Source organism: Rhinolophus hipposideros (assembly GCF_964194185.1).
Source record: "Rhinolophus hipposideros genome assembly, chromosome: 11".
Taxonomy (NCBI): domain Eukaryota; kingdom Metazoa; phylum Chordata; class Mammalia; order Chiroptera; family Rhinolophidae; genus Rhinolophus; species Rhinolophus hipposideros.
Genome location: NC_138057.1, coordinates 31,688,334 through 31,711,865, shown reverse-complemented (window position 1 = coordinate 31,711,865; position 23,532 = coordinate 31,688,334). Strand labels below are relative to the sequence as shown.

The following is a 23,532-nucleotide window of genomic DNA, read 5'->3' as shown; positions in this document are numbered from 1 at the left end:
TGAGGAACACCTGAAAAGTCATCTTGGCATTTTTATTAAAATTCTTAGAAGTACTTTCCAAATGAAAAAGCACCTACTATTCAACTACTGTTATTTTCTATTTCAATCTCAAAACAAACAAACAAACTAAAACACAAATTTTCCAGCTTTACAAGGAAATATGAGCCCCAAACAATGAACACTTTAATCAGTGACTCTTACCTGGGTACAAAAGACTGAGTACAAGGTGTGATTTAAAGGGGATTAGACACCCTCCACTTGATACACAACACAGATGGTTGTTCATTTCTCTAAGGATGTATCAGTTGATGAGGGAGTTCTTTGTGATGCCCCTCCAGTTTTCATTCCGTTTCCTCTCTGAGATTGGAAACTTCACATGCGATATGTGAGACTGAGAAAAAGAGCAAACCAATCAACACAACCAAGGAGAAGAACGTGATTTCACTGTCCTAATCTTGGCATGTCTCTCTACCGTGGGAGCACTTGGTGTCGGAGCCCCTTCTTCTCCATTCCCAGCGCAGACTGAGGCAATATTAGTTAGCATGACAAAGCAGCTGTGTGGCCTCGGGCAAGTGACCAGACCTCTTTGTATAATATGGGGGATGAAAAGAAGCCGAGTATCCACCTCAGGATAGCATGTTTTTGTGAGGATTAAGAACAGTCCGTGGCACATAGTAAATGGACAGAAACTGCCAGGACAGAAACTACTGAGCTAAACTCTTAAACATGCCCCCAATCAATTCTATTCTATGGAACAATAATTTTTGAGCATGGAGGGGGCCTATAGGACTGGACAGTTTTCCAAGTCCCCTGCCCTCGAGGCACTCTGCTGCAGAGATTCTCAATCCTAAATGAGCGTCAGAATCTCCTAAAGAACATATGAAAAATACCAGGCAGGTACCACCCACAGACTTCCCAATTAAGCTAGTGTGGAGTTGAGCCTGGGCATGAGTATTTTTCAACCCACACCCACACCCCCTGTGATTCTAATTGCTCACTGAGCACTGCTGACCCAAGAATTTGCCTGGGGTTTGGGGGCACAGCCACTGCCTGTGGGGTCTGTTGGACTCTTAACAGGACCAGGAGCTCCTTGGATAAAGGGGGTGCATCAGTATCCATTGTGTCAATGTCCACAAGCCAACAAATGACAAATCCCTCAGAAGCTGGTGACCAAATCAGAGGCGGGAGGTCACCAAGATTGGAATCTGAGATCCATAGACTGGTTTGCTTTTTGCTTTGGTTGTAAGGGAGGTGAAGGGGTCCCTCTGGGAGGAAGTTAAATGGCTCCTGCCTGCCGGCTGATACAGGTAAGGTTGCAAGCTATATTAGCCATGATCCTAGACCTGGAAGTCTAATAAACTATGACACAATCAGAAATTAGCGCTTCAATTAAATTTGTCCTTTTTTTCCCCTCCTTTTCTAGGTTTACTTACTTTTTGCTGTTCTTTAATTTTAGAAAAAGTTTTGTGCTAGTACCATTGTTGTCCATGCCTGAGTTGGGGCTCACACTCTACGTGGGACATCACCAGTGGACTAGCACCCCCTGGAGGCAAGCTGTGGCGGGGGGAACTGGGATCACCGGGGACTGCTCACAGGAATGCAACATTTAGGGGGCCCCAGTTAGTGCCATTTGGTCCGTCTCCCCGCCCTTCACAGATACTTCTCTTCCAGTCTTCGGCCCCCTTCTTGGGAGGGTTTTAATAAGGAAAACCAGCTATAGCACAAGGCTGAAGGAAAGAAGTACTGAGTGGAGGCAGGTAAAGGAGCAAAAGGTGTGGCTCTGCCTGAGGGACCAGGAGGTTTCACAGAGAAGGGCCTTACAAGCCCATCCTTGAAAGTGGAATCTCAGTGGGGGTATAACAGACATGGGCAATCAACTCACACATGTGGTAAGAGCTATGACACAGAGGTCGTCATGCCTTCCAAGAGAACTAGGGATAATCTCATGTGTGTGTGTGAGTGTGTGTGTGTGTGTGTGTGTATGGGAATTTTTTTGTGGTAAAATTCACATAACATAAAATTCTAACCATTTTAAAGTATACAAGGGATAATCTGCTTTATACCAAAAGTACCAAGTCCCAAACCATCCAGAATAAAGAGAAATAGGTATGTTACAATCCCTTCTACTCATTTCTCCTACCTATTCCCTGATCAGACAATTGGACTCATTATTTTTGGCTCAAGAATCCCTGGCCTTTTGTAGTAAGAATCTACTTTTTCAACTCCTCAAAATCTTGAGATCACCAGGAAACCAGGAGAGGGAAAGCTGATTCGACAGTGAAACAGTAGAGACAGGAAGGGACAAGAATCGGTGCTGCCCTCCAATCCCTCGGTGACTCATGGCACAGAGTGGGACATGAGTGCCCTCAGCAGAAAAAAGGCTCTTGGCATTAAAAGTAGAATCTGAGGTGGGCAATGATCAAATATATTAGTATCTCAGGTCAGTGTGTTCACTGAACATTGACAGCACTCCCTGTGGTAACAGCATCACCTTTGTGATTCCTGACAAAACATTCATTCTAGAGATGAGAATAGAGGCTTATTCTGGGGTAGGAGGGGTCAGGATATTAGGACATGTAGGATGTTCAGTGCAGTGCTATTGAAGAGAAGGAGGAGGAGCAGGAGGAGGAGGAAGAAGAGAAGAAGGAGGAAGAGTAGGAGGAGGAGGAGGAAGAGGAGAAGGAGGAGAAGCAGCAGCAGTGAGGGGGGGAGAGAGAGACAGAGAGAGAAAGAGAGAAAAGAAAGGAAGAAAGGAAGAAACAAAGAAACAAAGAAAATGGTGCTAGGAGCAGGAGAGCTTCCCCGAGAAAAGCAGGGACGGGGGCACGTAATGGAAACCCACTGGGTCTTCTGCTAAATCTCTCTGCGACTGTCACCCCAACAGGGGTGACTCTGGCGGTCCCACTTCAGCTGCTTGACCTTGTTTGTTTGGATCTTCCCTGGATTCACTATGATACTCAGCATCGTTCTAATAAATGCCCTGTCTGCTTAAAACAACCAAAGTCACCTGGGTTTTTCACAACCATGAAAACGTTCATGAACACAGCCTCCCAGGACTATTGCCTCACCAGGAAATCCATGACAAGAAGTGGAGGTAGTAGGAGGATGGTACAAGAGCTTCCAAAGAAGGCCTACGAGCATATTCCAAACCATTGGATGGGATCTCATGTTACGTGGGAAACCCATTTTCTAAGACAGAATTTACTTTTCTTTTTTTCCTCACCTTCTCTCTATCCCCTCACATCAGTGTCTACATATCAGCTGGTTCAGGGCTTTATGTAACGTGATGCTCACCATGTTGAAATTCAACACAAGTTGCATCTGGTAATTACATGGCCCTTGTTCCCTAAGAGGTAATTAGGTGGGTTATGTTCTGTATAACCACCTAATAAATGCTTAGATGACTGTTTTGGCAACTGGAGATTAAGTGGCCCAGAATCCATCCTTTAACCTACCAAGCAGAATGATCTAAGGTAGAAGCCTGCAGAATGAGTTGTTCTCCACATTCCTCTGGGCTAAAGGCAGGGAGTGCTGGGCAGCCCTGGGGCAAGGAGACTTGTGCCTAAATCATGACCCTCAAACCAAATTTTCAGGAGTCTGATCCTACCTACGAGTAAGGAAAAACCTAGCACATCACCCTACACTCCTTTATTGTTCAAAAAGACTCATAATTATTTTGATGTTGCTAGAATGAGGGACTGCGTAATGCAGCTTCATAGGATCCTTGTGGGAGATGTTCACAGGCAATGTCCACAAACTCCCCTGGGGTGCCACAGGGCTCTGCTCTGTCTTTTTCCCTAGGACTCTCCTTATCACACACTCTAGGTTTGGAGAGGCAGGAGAAGTAATGGTTAAAAGCATGGTCGCTGGAGCCTGACCACCCGGGTTCATATTCTAGCTGTGCCATTCATGAGCCATGTCACCTTGAGCAAGGCACCTAAGTGCTCTGTGCCTCAGTTTCCCTATCTGTAAGATGGAACTAATGGTAGTAGCTACTTAGGTCATAGGGTTATGACAAGTAAATATTAATTCATTTAATACATGTGAATTATTTGGACCAGTTCCTGGCACTAAGGAAGCACTTAATAATGAAGAACTATTACTATTTGGGGACTGGGTAAGGAATGGCAAAGAAGATAATACCTGAGAAATGGTGACACCCCATTATATGGCCAAATACTTGCCACATATCTGAATTCTAGAGTTGCCTCATTTCCTCATTCCACTTTCATTCAAAAACTGTTTACTGAGCACCAACCACAGTGGAGGGTCACCCGATGCAAGGACAGCAGCAGGTGGGGAGTGGGGAGTCAGGTTCTTGTTGAGGGCACACACCCAGCATGCGTGGTGAATTCAGCTGAGTTACATAGGATTCCACCACAGTGTACTAAATGCTGGTTATAAAACAGTGATCAGGAGACACAGAGTCTCTGAGAAGGTTTCATTCAAGCAGAAGGGGCAGACTTTTAAGCAACCCATATAAAAATGTAACAACAAACTGCATCATACTTTATGAAAGGGCAGGGTGCTAAAAAGGTATACGTCAGAGGAGGAGGAAATGTCATAGAAAGTCATGAGACTCAAAGGATAAGTAAAAGTGACCCAAGCAGGGTCAGAAAGAAGTATTCCAGACAGAGAGAACAACATGTACAAAGGCCTCACAGCAGGAAAGAACTTGAGTTCAATGAGTTGAAAGAGGGGCCATTAGATAAGGAGAGAAGGAAAAGGGAGCGGAAGGGTGGAAGGAGAGGGGGGGGAGAGAGGATGCAAGAGGAGGCAAGATTGTTGGCAGACCATGGACATACTATCCTGTGTGAAGGAAGAGTGTGGTTCTCAGGTCTCTTCCTCATCTTCTGTCCACCACGTTTTCTAGTTACCTCATACTGACCACTGGAAACTAAAATTATTTTAGCAAATCAAGATAAAAAGAAGCACTTAAGCTGCTTACTTACATAAGACAGCAGCTTAAAAATATCTCTGTGCATGCACTGGATATTTCTTCAGAGGGTAGCTCGGTCTTTCATAGGTATCATTTACTTCAGAGATAGAATCTTCCTATAACAAAAACAAATAGAGCAATTGCAGTACTCATAATGTAATGTAGATCAATGACAGTAAGATGTGTAGTTTTGCATTGAAGAGGTTTATGAATCCCATATATGCCATATATGTGGGGTTCATTACATATGTGTGGACGTAGGTTTCCTTCCTTCCATCCTTCCTTTCCTCCTCCTCCTCCTCCTCCTCCTCCTCCTCCTCCTCCTCCTCCTCCTCCTCCTCCTTCTCCTTCTCTCTCTCTCTCTCTCTCTCTCTCTCTCTCTCTCTCCTTCTTCCTCCCTTCCTTCCTTTCTTTCTACATTTTAAAGGGATTTTTTCTTACTTGAAAAGACTGGGAATTAACAAAGCAAAGCCAAGGCTTTGCAGAGAGGAAGTAAAGTAGTTCAATTACACCCCCACCCCACCCCCATGGTTAGGGTAATCAGTATTCATTTATAAGTGTCATGCTATAAATTAGGATATGCATTTAAATAAGTCATTAAGACCAATTCAACCACAGAGTATCATTTGCAATCCAACTGTTAACCTTTCCCTTAAATTCTTTTGAAATGGTGACAGGTCACTTAGCTAATGGCTGTAGTAAAGTACTGGCTATGTCTCTATCCATGGATTAGAAACACTCCCCACACCCCCATAAAAGTCAAACAGCCAAAACCCCTTATTAACTTTGAGGAAGGAGTGAAGAGAGGGAATATATAAAACAGGGTCACTTTAACCAAGCTGTTAAATTTGTTAGCATTACGATGGTTCAGGCATGAGAAAACACTCCATCCTTGTTCTAACTAATTTGGGAACTTAAATTTTTTTGGAACTTTCCAGTCCTGTGTCAAGGCCTGGATATGCATCTGGATGTTCTAATTACCCCCCTAACCCCCACACCAGACATCTAGACCCCTGGACTTGACCAGACCTCCTGGTACCCCTCATTGGTGCTAACTGGCACCCATCATCCTGACTCCCTGCCATCTGACTGATAACTGTCCTGGACCTATCCTAGGGCTATGAATACAGGACTGATTATTCTGAGGAACACACTTTTTACTACAAGAATTTTAACTTTTCTCTCTTCTTTGGAACACCAGGGGGTTTGTCTGGCTGTGTTTCCAGTTTGCAAACTATAAGACCCTTGACTAAATTTCTATCATTTATTTCTAGCAAAACCTCCAGATTCTTTTTGAGTTCATTCAACAACTTTCAGGAAAACTTTCTTCCGTGCTGTGGCCGTACACTGACCACACACACTTCCCCAGATTCTTCCTTGGACTAGGATTCCGTGCTTAATGGAAAGAAGTGTCCTTTAGGCCAGTTACACTGTCTTCTCCAAGTCCTTTGAAAGGACTGTGTTCCCTCTTGCTACAGGACCTCCTCTTGAAGCATGCTGCTCCAAATTAGCTGCTATTCATTGATCAGATCACCGATCCACGGTCTCTTCCTCAGGGAAGCCTGAGTCCCAACAAAGTCAAATACCCCTTTTCATACACTCTCGGGACACCATGTACCCGCCTTGGTTAGTGTCATAATTTTATATTTATTTTTGTAAGTACTTCATTAATGGCTGTTTTCCCCACTAACCTGGAAGTCCCAGTTCCCTTGTTATTTTGCCAGCAAAGCTCTAGTTTTTCCAGAAGCCCTCACCTTGTTTAGGTGTTGCCGAGCTCTGTGGGATGTCAGAAGACCGCACACGCTTTCATGGATCTTCTTCCACGTGGACTGACAACCAGGGTGGAACCTGCTCAACACATTAAACAGGATGGAGTGTGACACAACTACTAAAACAACACTTGGAGTACATATCAATATGGGTTGATATTTATAACTTAGTAGTAAGAAAAAAAGCAGCAACATGCAAAAGAGTATACATAGTGTGGTTTCAATGTCTTTATTAAACCTGTGCATAGGAAATTACAGGAAATAAATGCAACCAAGATGTTAACAATGGTTTGTACTTGGGTGTGTGGCTGTGAGTCTTTCTTTCTTTGTACTATGCTGTGTATTTTAGATATTTCCCTAAAGAACAAATTCTGCTTTTATACTTAAAAATTTAATCCAAAAATTTTTAATACAAAATTTAATTCCAATTGTTTTCCCCCATAGGTATTTTCTTTTATACCTCCTTTACTTTAGGCCAACCAGACAAACTTAATTATAGGGCTTATAGCCCCTTCAGTGCCTCAAACATGAAGCACTCTCTCCCTCCATAGGCATATGCCAACACTGCTCCCTCTGCCCAGGATGTTGCCACCCCCAACCCCATTCCTCACTCGTGTTAACTTGTACCCACCCTTGTCGCATCCAGCACAACTAGAGTTGTGGGAAGCGAGGAGGGCGGCGCAGTGTTAAGAAAGACAGTAGACAAGAATAGAGTGCAAGCAGGGCCAAGGGACTCAAGTCTCAAGGACTGAGTCCCAAATCTAATAGTTAGGTGAGGAAGTAAAGTAAAGCTGGTCAATCTCAAGATCTATGAATCCATACATTACAATAGGAAACTGATTTAAGCCAATCACCCTTGCCAGCAGGCAGCTGAACCCTAAGTCTCAGGATAAGTACTTCCCCAAGGGACAAAACCGTTATGTATATGAATAGATGGAGAGCACATCATTGAGTCACTTCCCTTGCAGGTTGGGGGAAGGAATGCAGCCACAGAGGCAGAGACTCTCCTTAGCCAGGGGAAGGTGGGGGGCTGTGCCCACCTCCTGGGGCACACTCGACCCCCGAGTTCCCCAGATGGTCCCCACATGGCTGTGTGAGGCTTGGGTTGCCCCCCTCTGCCCGTGGAAAGTCATACAGTCTTTGACTAGCCAGCCATATTTTGGGGCCAAACAGGAGACATAAGGTGTAAGCACAAAGGTGAAGCAAAGTTCCTAAAAGGATCCGTCTCACAGACTCTCCTTTCTTTAGGGGCAGGTACGAGGAGACAGACGGGTAGGCTGCTGCGTGGCAACACACCCTCCAGAGCTCAGTTCAATTATTTTTTTTTTAAACATCATGAACAGGTTTAATTTGCCACCATGAGAAGTCTGAATTTTAAACAGATTCTTGGACCGGGGGCTCATATGCATCAGCTCAATCAGCCTCAGCACCGTCTCCTCCCCAGCAGCTTGTCCAGAGCTGGGACCTTCCCCTTGAAGCTCCATGAGTTCCCCCAGTTCAAACTCGAGCTTCTTCAGCACTCGGACTTTCCTGACAAGGCCATCACAGAGCGGATAAACAACCTGGCAGGCCTTCTCTGCACCCTTTCCAGGGCCGCCTGGAATCCATTTACTGACCACTCCTTTCACGCCATGTGTCTGCGCCTCGGGTCATGATTTCTCTCATCTCCTCCAGACTTGGCCGACCTATTCACGGGGAGCATGAGGTCTTCCAAATCCGATTGTTGTGTTTTTTAGTGAAACCAACACAGAATAGACGAAGCAAATAACCATCGGTCATCCTGACATCAACATGAGCTTCAGTCGTGGTGGGCCATTTTTTGACCACGGAGCACATTTTGTCACCGGTAAGATCCACGCCATGGAAATTAGCCAGGCAGTTTTTGCCCTAAAATTACTGAGTTTAAACATTCTCAGTAATTAGCTTGAATTTTCTAAATGCAACTTCTTCATTCTGCAGATCAGCTCGGCTCACTTCAAAAACACGACCCTTGAAATACGATATTGGTCTCTTGAGTTCTTGTGACAAGTGTTTTCCCAATACTTCTTATACTGAACATAGCTGGTGCTTTCACTTCATACCAATCTTTCTTAGAAAATGAGTCAACCACTTTCTTCTTGGCTCCTTTCTTGGCACCTTTGGTAAGGCGCTTGTTTTTGCCGGCTGCCATGGTGCTACTCAGAGAGCCAAAAGGTCAATTCAATTGATTTCTCAGGAAAATCCTTCCTGATTCTCCCCCTATCTAGGAGGTGAGCTTCCCTGTTTTATGCATTTGGAGTCAATTTATCCCTTACTCACAGCGCTTCCCTATTGAACATTTTGTCATTATTTGATTAATGTCCATCTCTACTCCTAGACTGAAATTGGGACTAAAACTCTTGGGTTAATAGCTCATCCCAGGGCCTTGTAGATATTGAATGCCACAGCATGTGCTTAATAAATATTGCTTGAATGATTGAATTCATCCATTTATTTTATTAATTCAGTCTTTCATTTTTGGGAGGGGTGTGGGTACCAATTTCTAAATTCTGAGACAGAATTTGCCATTTGATTATGAAAAGCACAGATATTGTTTTCTTAAAATGCCTAAAGGATTTTAGCAATTTGGATAAAAATCGTTCTCTTTAATAAATGTACAACAAACTTTAGAAATTACAGGAACATTTGGGAATCAATCAGCTGTTAATTCTGGCCCCACACCAATGAGCCTTTCCCTGTGCAGTTGCCTTTCTGCTCAGTTTAGGACCCACATCTGGGCCACCCATCCTGGTTCTCCCTGTAACAAGCTTGTACTGCTGATTTCCAGGGAGACAAGACTAAGAGTATGACTAGATCTACACAAATCCATTACCAACCCAGGAAAACAACTCAGCAAATGAAAACACCACCTGAAATGCTGCCCAGGTTTAAGAAAAGGCCAGGCACATCATTTCTATACTCCTCTAAGAATTTTTCAGAGGAAAGAACAGAAATATTTTGAAGCTATAAATTAAGTTAGCATCTAAAAAGTGCCACCAGCTGGACACTGTACATGGTTTTTCATAGGTCTTGAGTAAGCAGTGCCAAAACAATTCCTACATTTGTTACCATTATTATTATATCCAATCAACATTACATTGGAAGGTCTCTGAGAATGATGAGTTCACAGACAGGAGCAATGCTGTGCCTTCATTACAGCCTTCTCCTCATGCAGGGGAAGAGTGAGGACATATGTGGAAGGGATGTGACAGTATCCAGGTGATGGAGATAGGGAACAAGCTCCAGAGTGTTCCTCCCTCCCCTTGGGGACTACCATTTTTTTACCTTACTAGTTTAAAGGGTTTTCCACTTCCTCCATTAAAACCTTGGGCTAATTGTTACTCCAAAATTTGTCTCCCAGCTCATCCCAGCAACCTTGGCCCTTATTGATTTCAGTATTAAGCTAGCAGAAATTCAATACACTTCTATGATCTGGGCATAGGTTGACTGGTCCCAAAGGTGCTGATGTGGAAAAAACAGTGAGTGAGTTTGGGGCAAAGTACTTGGCAGCCGCTAGTATTTCAGGGGCTGCCTCTGGGATCAAGCTGAAGTCAAAAGGGAATAGATTCGTCCCCAAGGATACAAAGGGCTTCATTCAAAACAGCTGTCTTAAAAACGTTATTTTCAGTGCCACTTTCCTGCTTTGCCCAGCGCTCAGATGTTTCCCAGAATGCAGGACTTTCAGAGCTAAAACCAGGACAGTCCTGGGCAAACTAGATGGCCTTTCTGTGACCATGTTATTCTTTGTCACTGTTGCTCATGGCCTTATTTACAAATTCATAGTCCAATTAATCCCAAAGTTATTACATTTGGGCACACAGAATTTGCTGACAGTCAGAGATAGGTGACAAAACTTCAGTCTGCAGCCAGAGTCATTATTCGACATGCAGCTGTGCTAATCCCTGTGACTGAACTTGCAAAAGCTCCCCCCTGCCTTCCAACAAAGCCCAAACTTTGTAGCTTGGCTTGCACGGTCCCCTGCAGACCCTCAGCCTGGCACGCATCATTCCCCCAAGCTGGTCTAACTTCTAGAAGCTGACAGTGCCCCTTACTTTCCTACCTCCCATTCCTCCCCTCCATTAACTCTATTATAATCTATTCCCCTCCCTCACGGCCCAATGCAAATGCCTCTCTTCTGTGTAACATTCCAGAAGTGCCTTCCTTGTCCTTTATACTCCAAAACTATTTGGTCTGTACCATTCTCAAAGTTCTGCCTTTTAGAAAGTTATCTGTGTATATTTTTTTATTTTCATTTTTTTACATACTCTGTTGGGTTGCAAGTTCTCAGCAATTAAGAGAAACATCTTAAATGTTAGCATTTCTATTACAGGCCTAGCACATTAACTATCAATCCTGCTTTTCCTCTGAGGCATTATTTTTTTTTCTTGTAGTCAGCAAATATTTATTGAATGTCTACTAAGTACCATGAATTGGTAACTGATTCTTCATATGTCGTTTTTTTAAATTGACAAATAATTGATGAGGAACTCTCTTAACTGCAGATTCTACACTCCCCTATTCAGGCTCAGTTCCAATCCTGAGATATGAGGCATTCCTTTGCTGAAACAGAACTGAGAACCACTGAATTACTGCATACAGATACTCATTAAAGACTGGTTGAATGAATGCATAAACTATCTAATAAATTTATTTTAAAAGAAATAAGGCCTTCCTTCCTAGATCTCCCTTTCGATGGAATTAACCTCCTCCCGCCCTGTCTTTCCCCCACATTTGCATTGTTCTTCTGTCAAACTCATATCACAGTCCTTTTCATATTCAGGGGGGTATGCCTGCCTCCCCGTCTAGTGTGTGAGCCACTGGAAAGCAAGGACATGTCACAGTCATGTACACTGTACACAATAGGTGCTCAATAAATGCATACTCAATTCAATCCCTCAGAAAAGCTTGCTATGCTGATTATAAGGAGTTTGGGTGATGTATAAAAACAAGGCACATGGACAAAGCCAGGGGTTTTCTCCAGTTCTGGCAGCAGAGAAGTACTTTGTGGCTTGCAGAGGATGGATCTTGGATCATTACACCCATTTTACAGCTAAGGAAACTTAGGTCTAAAATCCAAATATTTGTGTGAGATCACAGATGAGCACTCGAGTTCACATCTCCTGATCTACCACTAACTGAAGGCTCTTCCCCCTCTCCATTTAAAATCAATTCTCCTAAGTCTCTGCATCTGGGGGAACCCCTCCTGCTTAGCTCCAGGCCAGTAGAAAGAGGATAGGCCATAGGGAATGGAGGCCAGGCACAGAGAGGGTTGTCAATATGTCTCTGACCACCTGTCTCTGGATGTCAAGGCCAAGTTTTTTAAATCGATGTTATATTAATTTCTTCCAATAAAGAAACTAATCAAGAACTCACCATTCTTTAATAGACTTTATTAGTATATTTTATTTGGCTTCCTCAAGTCCGTTATTAAACATTTTAATATAAAGGTATTCTATCATTTCTGAAAAACACTAAGTATGCACTGTCACTTTCTTAGACTACCTCAAACTTAATATAATTCCTATTATAAGTTCTGGGCCACTTTCGTTCTGAGATATTTACTATAAGTCCCTTTGTAAGCAATTGTATTATTTTGATATAGGGATTTCTCTTATTCTCATCACTAACAATATGGAATACAGCAAACTGGCATATGTTTCACTCAAACGACTATCTACTAATATTATTTTCAGTGCCACTTCCATTGAGTTAAGGTGACAAACTGTCCTGGTTTGCCTGGAACTAAGAGTTTTCCCAGAATGCAAGATTGTTAGGGTTAAAAACGAGACAGTCCTGGGCAAACTGGATGGTTAGTAACGTTACTAGAGAGTGCACTTAGGAAAATAAAAGTTTCTGCTCTCCATCTCTGGCCTGTCCTCCAGGCATATGCAATCATCGTTTTTTTAAATTTGTTAACAATAATATAAACAAACCAAGTCTAGAAAAAGAGAAAGAAGATACACCCATATGTTGTTAGTGTTTGTCTTTGGATGACAGGACTATGGGTGAATTTTTTTCCACTCCGTTTTGTTTTTCCGTAATTTCCAAATTTTCTATCGTGAGGATTTTGATACTGGTGAGAAATCAAAAGCTTACCTTTATGGGATTTATAGATGATGTAATACAGAATTGTACACCTGAAATCTATGTAATTTTACTAACAAATGTCACCCTAATAAATTTTAAAAAATGCTTACCTTTTAAAGTTTATAATGGCTAAAGATGGATAAATAGTATCTATGCCAAGTTGCCAAGTTAGCTGTCTGTCCCATTTTCAACAAACATCCTGAGATATGTTTTCCATGGACAAGAGAAAAGGCTCAACTCTTACTTTGGGGAAAATTTTTAAAGGAATAATAACTTTCCACATCAAGGTGAAATATTTTTGAGGAAGCAAACTGATGAAGTGACCCAGCTATACTCCTGCCAGACCACAAGGCAGTCTTCAAGCAAAGCGATAGGCACGTGCTACTGACCTTTCTCCAAGAAGTAGCTGGTCCATGAGAGGGCTGGCAGACCTGGAGTGCTGGGTGGTGGCAAAGGAAGCTTCCGGGTGGAAATCGGCATCCCCTCGGTGACCGTAACTGGGCAAGGACTTCCCAAACTTACTTGAATCTAAAGGTGATGGTGACTCATTCCTCAAAATAATCCGTTCATCTGGCTCTTTGATAACCTAAGTGATAATGTGCGATACTCTTTAGCTGTAGTTTTGCTTTTGTTTGCTTAATTTAGAGCTGGGATGGGATGGGACAAGGAAGAGAAATGGGGGCAAGATGACACAATACCTGCCCCAGGGATCTCCTCCAATAAAAGATGGCAGGAGTAGAGAAGACTAGAGGCAAAATGCTCAGGAGTAAGGTCAAGGAAAGATAACCAAAATTCTGTACATTTGGTACGTATTAACAAGACAAAATGAACTCATGCTCTGAACTTTGATTTGTGAGAACTGGGGATTTATTGGGTTTGGGAAAGATTTAAATTTTTAATGAAATACTTAAATACTATGGCAGAACAAGCACAGTATACTCCATTTTCTTTGCATACGTCTCTTCTCATGTTGTAACATAAAACTTTGTCCCTTCACCTTGACAAACCAATCAAACTTCAAGAACAAGTGATTTACCACCTCTATGTATAAAGGTATTCAAAAAAGCAATGAAAATCCTACTGATAAAGTAGGTATTGGGTCTACATACACCCTCATTGGTAATTCATCCTACAAATGAAAACAGCTTATATGAAGGGAACAAACCAACTAAAGCAAAGCAAAGCAGATCATGGAGCCCAGGCACCTCTTAAACTCTAGTTAAACTATAGCAATTCATTCCACAAGCAACACTAGTTAGAAATATACTTTTCACCACTCATTGGAGGAAGCACAATAATAGACATTAGATAGCTGGAAATAAATCATTTTACAAATGCTACTTCTAAAATTACCTTTATGTTATCTGCACAGCCATCAAGAGAAGAAGCTAGAAGAAAGAAGAACAGGTGTTTCAATGACTCATTATTACCAGTTACCCCTAAAACTGCTGTTACATTTCTTCCACAGCAGTATAAAAATGTTACACAATGAATTATGAAAGAACTTAAATGTTCCCTTGTAAATTACACTATCACTTTTAAGCCTCCCTTGAGTCACAGCAATTCTATCTATGAGTTTTTCTGTCCTCTGAAGGTTAACCATTAGGTTATATGATTAATGACAGCACATATGGATATGGGAAGGGTAAAAGAGAATCTAAAATGAAGTAATAAGTTCAGTAAACTTAAGCAGGCTGGAAAACTCGTATTTGCCCAGGTGCCCAGAGCCGAAAAGAAAGCATGTGGCTCTAATATAAAACTCATATACTCTTCCTCTTCTGCCATTCCCTTTATATTTGGTTGTTGTGGAATCCTATTTATGCAGAAACTCTTGAGTACACTTGTCCAAGGTAGTCATAAATGTCAGAAACAATTAATACGAAAGAGCTTGGAGAAACATAACACAGCAAAAATATAAATCATTATGATTACCCTAAATAATCAAATAAGGAGGTCTAATGCCAGAGAATGGTAAGAATGACAAAGAAGTGAAGTAATTAATGCACATAGACAAAACCAAGACTAAATTGGATTTTTCCAGGTTGAGGGAAAAATGCTTTTGAATGAGTATTTGCAAGGCTATGCTAAGGCCACCATGGCTTCCCCCAGTTGACTGGGGCTTAAGCAGTGATCAGGGGCTTTACCTGGATTGCTGATTGCCCTATGCCACTGGCAATAGAGAAGGAAGCTATGCAAAGGGATTTTTAAGCCTAATAATTGTCATATTGTCTGGGCATGCACCCTGTGTGTGTCCCTCTTGTCCCAGAAGCTCTCTTCTCCCAGCTGAGTAGGGAGTCAGCAAGGGAGCTGACTTTTCAGCTTTGGCCACAAAACTGCCCCGTGGTCCCCTTGCTACTGGTCCCGAGCACTCCCCTCACGGGGCCTTGACTTTGTCCCCTTGCTTCTCAAAGTGCAGTCCATGGACCAGCAACACTGGTATCATCTGGGAGCTTGTTAGAAAGGAAGGATCCCGGGCCCCGCCCCAGCCCTACTAAATCAGAATCTGCAGTTTCACAAGATCCCCACGTGATTCAATGCACATTCCAACTTGAGAAGCACTGCGTTATTCTACCTTAGGCCTGGATCCAAGCAAAGGTCTAGCTTAGAAGCTAGGGATTCCAAGGATCTGAGCCCAGAGCTCTGAACGTCTTCTCTAAAGGTAGGTTTGTCAAAAACTTGGTGAGTGACCTGTATGCTTGCTGTAACCTCTCTGGAACCTTAGTTCTCCACCTGCCAGGATTAAGAAAAGACGAAGACCAAGACCAGTGTGATATGTGAGTCCCACCGTCACTGAGCCAGCATTAAGCCCAGCTTGTCCTTCCCAGGAAAGGACATTTGCTGTTGCTTGATTTCACTGTAATAGAGAAGACAGTGCTGCTTTTATAGGCTACAAAGGACTCAAATTAAATGTCAGAGGTGATAAAGAACTTTCTGCTTCAAAGTGTACTCTGTCCTTGGTTGGCTGCTGTCAAACAGTCACACGTGATCCAAGAGCACTGGCTTGAGTTACCATAAGACACCGTGCAGACGTTAAAAGTATAAACCTTTAAACGTAAGACAGGGGACCTGTTGTCAGGGATGGTACAGGTCCAGTCCCACTAGGAGTCAAGAGAATGGGCCACCACCATACCTTTCTAGCCAAGAATGTTTATTAAGTTAAAAATGGTTAAAAACTGTCATGGCCTTTAGTATTGACATGGTTCATGTATTTCAATCATAAGGCAAATGCCTCCAAGGGATGCTTTCACCCAATGACTCTCAGAATGTGTGGTCCAGGGACCGCCTGAGGTGTTTCTAAGACCTTCAGGAGGTCTGCAAGGTCAAAACTATTCTCCCAACAATACCAAGAAATGAGTTGCCTTTTTCACTCTCATTCTTTCATGACTGTACAAAGAAGTTTTCAAAAAGCTACATAATATGTCATGACATCACCACTCTGATCGCTACTGGAATGTGTGCTTGTGTATCCTTGTATTTTACACATTTCTCAGTTTTAATTTCTAACATGCTAAATATTAATAGATATCATCCACATAAACAAAAGCTCTTTAGGGTCCTCAATGTTTAAGAACGCAAAAGGGTCCTGAAACCTGAAAATTTGAGATCTCCTGCCTTAACCTCACTGCTTCACATAGCACTGGCTTCCCTCCTGCTGACATGGAATCTTGTTAAGCAAATGTTAGAACTCCTTATCACCAATCTCCTGCTCTTTCCCATTCAGAGAAATGGCGAGTCTTTTTTGTTGGCTATCAATGACGCCTTTGCAAGGAATTCACACCAGGACAATGGCGCCTTTGCAAGGAATGCTCCCTCCTTTTTCAGTCCAGCCAAGGAACAACTGCAACCAGAGGACACTTGGTGACAGAGAAGTCTCCTTCAATATCTAGGGGAACTCTGGAACGGACACCTTCTCAGCTGACTCTGCTCCACAGGAACTCCTTCCCTGGGAACTCCACAGCTGGTGAGCACTTGTGAATTACACCCCAAGTTTCCAAAGAAACTTGTGATTACACAGAATGAAAGCAGATTTAGAAGTAGGATACATTTGTTCCCAGAGAAATGTACAAAAAATCTTGATTACCTCTTCTCATTGAAAACGGAAAATCTGCAAACTTAGATTTTCTTCTAGACTTCCGGGAATGATGCTCTGAAATATTCTCACCGAAGGGCTTTGCGCTGTCCACCTGAAAGTAAAGGAAAGAAATAAGACTCAAAACTACCATAGCTTACATTACCCTCTCTGCACTACCTGCAACGCCTTTTTCGCCCTGTGAAGGTCATGCAGGTGAGAAAAGAAGGTTGGGAACAAATTAACTCACAGTATCCAAGTACGTTAAATATAATCCTACTAGGGGAAGCTGTTTGTCCCTATCTTCACTGAGGCTAGAACATGAGGATATGGGCTAAATGTTAGCATAAAGAACTAAACAAGTTATATTCTAACTGTTGGTAGGGATCAAGTCCATAAAAGAGCAAATGAAGTTTATTTTGCAATCTTTTAAAACAAGACAGAGTTTCAGTTCCTGAAGAGTCTGAGCAGTGCTGGCCTAGGTGGGTTCCTCCCTGAAGACAAGGGATTATCACAAGGTGACAGTTCAGCCTTCCACATCCCCTGCCAGTCTGAGTGTCTACACCCTTGAAAAAAACAATAGTGATGACTGTATTATTTTATGTAAGGTGACCATATTTTCCTATATTGGACAACATGCTCTGCAAACAGGTCAAAATACTTGAAATAGGAACTCTTCCAGAATATCTATGACATAGAGTTGCTGGATTTCTTTTTTACCTTGTTTATTTGTTTGTTTGCTTTTAAATTTCAAGAAGGCAGGTTGTAATGTTACTCTTCATTCTACTTTAAGAAATATATTGATTAGAGTTCACATTGGGTCCTCTAAATTTTAACACTTCTACTTAAACATCAGCTATCCTCCAAAGATCTGGCAAAAAAAAGAGTTACTATGTATAAGGCAGCTAGAAAAGAGTTCTGCACATAGTAAAGGCTGTATAAAAATTTGTTAAATAAAATAAATATCAAGCAAGTTTTATTCCCTAAGAAATCTACCAATATTTTAGGCTTATTGAGCCCATTAAGGCATAGACTAAAATTGTATTTTACAAAAATTTATTTCAAATGAAATAAATCAGATTGTCCAATAAACTCAGGTGAACATTTTTATGATGCCATGTTTCAAGACTGGTTGCTAGATTTTTGCCAGACATTTTTACCCAAGTCACCATGAAGAAAACAGCTGTTCTGTAGTTTGTAGCCAAAGAACATCTCTGTTCTACTTGAAACTCTGCATATAGTTATCTCAATAGCCCCTTGACTTAGGGGTTTACTATGCTTCATATCTGATGTCTCATACACAAATATCACCACTAGTGACTGTAGGTCAAACTACCAACTTAATAGTAGCAATAGTTAACTACTGGAGTCATAAGAATTACTGGAGAATAAGTCATGAACTAGAATGTGGAATGATGTTCATGAAGAATCTGAAATAATATAGGAAAGCTTTTAATGTAATATTAACTGTATATATTAAGAAACTAATCATAGTACAGTATGACTACAACTTTGTAGAAAAATTAAGCAGTATGAATATTTAGAAAGATGAAAGAAAATACGTTAATTTTCAAAAATGTTTATTTTTATTATGCTGATGAGCCTATGGGTAATTTTTTTGAACTTTTCTATTTTTTTCCATTACTTTTATAGGAGTCAAAATGTTTAAGGAGACTAAAAGAACTAGTGTAATTAAATTTTCCCACTACTTCCTGATGGTTACATCTAAGATGCATTTAATCAAGGGCTTTGAGTATGGCATGTCACTGCTTCTTCCTGAAGACACATTTTTCCTGCTCTTTAAAGCATAGCCAGTGAGCAACAACGCCATCTAAAAAACTCAAGCAGTTTTCTTCAGAACTGGTGAAGCTTTAGTTTTAGATTGGTACAGAGCATATGCCAGCCTTTGTTATGCATCTTCTACCCCTGTCAGTTCACTGATTCTTTTTGCCATATGCAGACATCACACACTATTAATATTTTCAAAAATTAAAAATAGGGATGGCTGACATTTATTGGGCAAGTCCTTTGCAAAGACATTGTTATGGGAGCTTTCTGACAATGACTCTAGCAGGAGAACATAATGTAATCATAGTCATAATTCAGTTTGAGTTCCCTCTGTGTTTAATGTTACCCATTTGTTTTTATGGCCCAACCTTCCTTTATTCTGCCCTCATTCACACCCTCGCCATTCCAAAGAACTCTGAAAAACAATTTTAGGCTCACATGTCTAACTACAAATGGAGGTTTGCTATCTCTGGAGATTCTGAAATTATTTCCAACGTTCGATTGAGCTGGCTGGTCCTGGAAGAAATGCCTGGTAGAATATGGAGAGGGTGCCCTGGACTGCATGTTTTGAGCTGGCTGGTCCTGGAAGAAATGCCTGGTAGAATATGGAGAGGGCGCCCTGGACTGCATGTTTTGAGCTGGCTGGTCCTGGAAGAAATGCCTGGTAGAATATGGAGAGGGCGCTCTGGACTGCATGTTTTGGGGTAGTCTGTTGAGATTATTCTCCTTTGGCTTCACTTGTATATTATTTAAAGGGAATTTGGGTCCACATGATGTAGATAAAGGCCTTTGTGACTTATGTCTTTCTTCCTGAAACCAAAAAAAAGAAACAATATTTTAAAAACAAAAACGTAAATAAAAAACAAATTCAATTAGAATATAGTTGTACTTGATTGAATTTTGTTTAACTAAGGTAGAAGATTGAACATCTCAGATTTATCAAATATGAACTTAAGGAAGGGCACTTCTCTATTTAATTTTTCTTCAGTTCAGTTTAACATCCCTAGTATTTATAACTTGCTAATTGGTTATATTTCAATTAGTAACAGTAAGATTTGTATTAGGAGAAAGTTGGAAAGTATAAGACTCCCTCTTCCAGTCACAGATAGATGATTGATAGATATGGAGAGACTGAGATAGAGAGGGAAAACAACTGGCAGGTACTCAGATCCAGCAATTTCAATTCAAGGAATTTAATATAAGGAAATAATTATGGTTAAGTGTACCGCTACAAAAATTCTTATAGAAGTTCAAAAATGAGAAACCAACTATATTCGTGAGTAGTAAGTAAGCAATTGCCTCTCAACTCCAAACCCAACTTTCTACACGCAGCTTTATGATACTGGGGCTGGCACTCTGCAACCCCCTTTCTACTTTTCCAGCTGTTCTGTTAGGCTCCACCACTAGAAGGCGCTAGAGGGAGACTGCGAGAGTGAAGGAGGAAGACAGGACTGGCCACGTCCAGTTTTGCATTCTCTTCCTGTCAGCATCACCACAGCAACTATTCTTCACTTTGGCAGCAGCAGATGGTTCCAGTTTATAGCGCCCCCTCCTCCACACACACACAATCCCAGAACTAGCCTCATTGTGCTCTCCTCAGACATACCAGCACTCAGAGATTTGTCTCCCCAGCATGAGCCTTCCTCCAAGCTCCTGAGACACCTGCAATGAGCTGTGTCCCTCCTTGCAGGTCTGAGTCCCAGCTCATCAGAGTCCTATCTCTGAATTCCTAAGGAAGCACCCAGGAAGGCAGCCCATCACCAGCATCCCCTTTCTATGGGGTCTCTTCTTCAAGCTTCTACACTGTTCATGGCCCAATCTTTCCTTTGCGTCACGAGCACTAGAGGTGGAAACTACTTCCTGCAGGTACTACCTCCATCACTTCAGTGTTCCCCTTTTCCCTTTCAGGATTCCAACGCCTATTTAGCTATTTTGTTGTTGTTGTTGTTGTTGTTGTTGTTGTTTTACATTAAATCTTTCTGTTAAGATAACAGGTGTGGTTTGTTTTCTTGACTGGACCCTGATATATCAATTGAGTGCTCAACAATAGAAAAAAGATTGGCCAAACAAATTATGGTACTTCCATACAATGGAATACTATGAAGCCATGAAAAATTGCTTGGTATAAGAATACTTAAGGACACAAGAACATGTTCGTGGTATGTTAAGTGAAAAAGGAAAAATACAAAATAATATGCAGGGTAGAATGATCCCAATCTTTTAAAATAAAAGTGTGTGTGTGTGTGTTGTATAGAAGAATATACTTTAAAAAATTAGTCATGCTCATCTCTAGATAGTAAGAATAACAGGTAATTTTTATTGTTATGTCCTTTTAGCTTATCCATATTTTCTAATTTTCTAAAATATGTGGGACATTTTTGTTATAAGAAAAAATAAAAAATATTACTTAAAAAATTAAAACTTAAAAGAAAATCTATATTAGGAAGTTTTCAAGAAAGAAACGCTGAAAAACCACAGTGCACACATATCAAGCAGATTGAAGAAAATAGTGGGCAAATAAAGAAAAACTAAAAAGTGGCTAATATATTCCTTAAAATTAATCATTGGTCTCCAACGATATGAGTTACGATGCCCAGAGAATTGATTGACTTGCACAGATTAGTGACCTTCTCCTTCAGGACCCTTAAACCATAGCCCACATTTTCAAGGTCTTTTCCAGGACACCAGGCAAGATTTAGGATGACAAGCAAAGTTCTTAAAGTAGCTTTATAAATTACATTCATTTATTCTCCATATTGTTCTAAAAAGGACTTTAAATGGTTGTAAAATTGTATAAAGTAAAAGAAACACAGAAAGAAATCAGGCTAAGGAGAAATTAGGGCTGAACAAAAGGGTAAAATGGAAGCAGTGTTCATACATGCACCCAAGCCCTTTATGGTTACCAAAGATAGCCCACAAATATAACTTTGAGCTTCAGCCTTGGCAAAAGAAAGAAGGAAACACTACTGTTCTTAAGATCAAGAGTAAAAGTCATAGAACAACCACCACCAATAATGCTAACTAACTTACACGTCGAAGTTGTGATCTTAGCTTCTGGATCATTCTGCTCCACCACCTATACCATGATAAATGTGTGCCAAATATACTCATTTTAATGTGATTGGCTTAGCAAATAGCTTGAATACAGAAATTCAAATCAAGTAATAGGTCTCCAGGTTTCTATTTGCCCAGTTGCATCTAAACTTTGTAAACCGAGTTCTTTAAATTTCTAGAGAAAATTCCTGACATTTACATTACTGGCTTTTTTATTATACTTACAAGAAATCTGTTTCTATGTAGAAATACACCTTCTCTGATGGCTGTCCTAGTAGAAAACTCTATTTTGGGAGCAATGCCCTAAAAATAAAACAGTATAAAAGAGGCAAATAAAATTATTGGAAACAGGTTCTTTGCCAATCCCATCCTAACTTGAAATCATCCAAGAACCTAATTGCTCTTTTGTGTGGTTGGCATAATCCATACACATTATCTAAAATATATTAATACATATAACAAATATATATACAATGGAATATTATTCAGCCTTTAAAAAGAAGGAAATCCTGCCATTTGTGACAACATAGAAGAAACTGAAGAACATTACGCGAACGTGAAATAAGCCAGACACCAAAAGACAAATACTTCATGATCTCACTTACATATGGACTTTAAAATAATCAAACTCATAGAAGCAGAAAATAAAATGCTGGTTTCTCTGGGCTGGAGGATGGGGGAAATAGGGAGGTGTTGGTCAAAGGATACAAAGTTTCAGTTATGAAAGATGAGAAAGTTCTAATGTACAGCAATGTGACTATAGTTGATACTATGTTGTATATTTGAAATTTTCTAAGAGAGTAGATCTTAAGTGTTCTCACCACACACACAAAAAATGATAACTAGTAACAGCAAGTGATAGGTTAATTAGCCTGATTATAGCAATTATTTTACAATATAGACGCATATCAAAACATCAAATTGTATATCTTAAATGTGCACAATTTTTATTTGTCAATTATGCATCAATAAAGATGAAAAATAAGATACATACATAAAGAGAATAGCTAAACACTTACATAATTAGTATTATGTGCCAGGCCCTAACCTAAGTGCTTTGCATGTATTAACTCACCTCATTCTCAGAACAATCCCATGAGGTGGGTCCTAATAGTATCTCCACTTTGTCGATGAGTAAACTTAGATACAAAAGTTAAGTAAATTGGCAGAAGTGATACTTGAACCTAGGCATTCCAACTCCAGTGTCCATGCAATTAGCTACTCTATTTAAAATATTGGACCATGGAACTGAATGAGATAACCTAGGGGGAAGGTTACCTCATTTAGTTCCATGGCTAGGAATTTTCCTTCCCTATCTACTTACTTTGAAAAACTTGCTTTGTATCTTATACCAAATATTTATGTTCATTTGATCTATTTCAAAACTCTTTATTTTGTTGATTGATACTTCTATTTTTGCTCAGTACTGCCTAAAATATTGTGATAATACATATATATATTATCACAATATTTTTAAAATCCTTATATATATATATGGATTTATATTTATAAATCCTTATATATTTATATATAAATATATATATTATATATAATCCATATATATTATATATACATATACATATATATATGTATATATATATATATATATCCTATCCTAATATGGATTTTACATGTGAGGGAACAGACTCAGAGCGGTTAAATAGTCTGTCCAATGTCACACAGCTGGGGATTGGTAGAGCCAGGATTGGAAACTGTCAGGCAGCAAAGCCCATCTTTTTTCAATTACCCCATGCTACCTCTTCGAGGGGTGGGGCTTGTGTATGAACTAGTCAGCTTGTTTCCTGTGC

General features: G+C 40.6%; 2 protein-coding genes across 5 annotated transcripts in view; both read right to left on the bottom strand.

Moving 5' to 3' along the window:
* Positions 1–14: 14 nt before the first annotated feature.
* Positions 15–23,532, bottom strand: part of SPATA6L (spermatogenesis associated 6 like) — a 59,524-nt gene continuing 36,006 nt past the window's right edge. The window contains exons 4-11 of one of the 4 annotated variants that reach the window (XM_081067168.1): positions 21,950–22,027; positions 19,109–19,480; positions 16,895–16,997; positions 14,167–14,201; positions 13,203–13,399; positions 6,694–6,787; positions 4,953–5,055; positions 15–391 (exon numbers count right to left, since the gene is read on the bottom strand). In XM_081067168.1, coding sequence (XP_080923294.1) covers positions 4,966–5,055; positions 6,694–6,787; positions 13,203–13,399; positions 14,167–14,201; positions 16,895–16,997; positions 19,109–19,480; positions 21,950–22,027 — 969 coding nt within the window. In that variant the 3' untranslated portion in view covers positions 15–391; positions 4,953–4,965. Of the gene's footprint in view, positions 392–4,952; positions 5,056–6,693; positions 6,788–13,202; positions 13,400–14,166; positions 14,202–16,894; positions 16,998–18,453; positions 19,481–21,949; positions 22,028–23,532 lie in introns of those variants that run through there. The other 3 variants (XM_081067169.1, XM_081067167.1, XM_081067166.1) reach the window with 3 other exon arrangements.
* Positions 8,684–8,878, bottom strand: LOC308504690 (small ribosomal subunit protein eS1-like; the record flags this gene model as incomplete). Its single annotated transcript, XM_081065885.1, has 1 exon — positions 8,684–8,878. One exon carries the CDS (start codon positions 8,876–8,878, stop codon positions 8,684–8,686), a length of 195 nt encoding a protein of 64 aa, XP_080922011.1.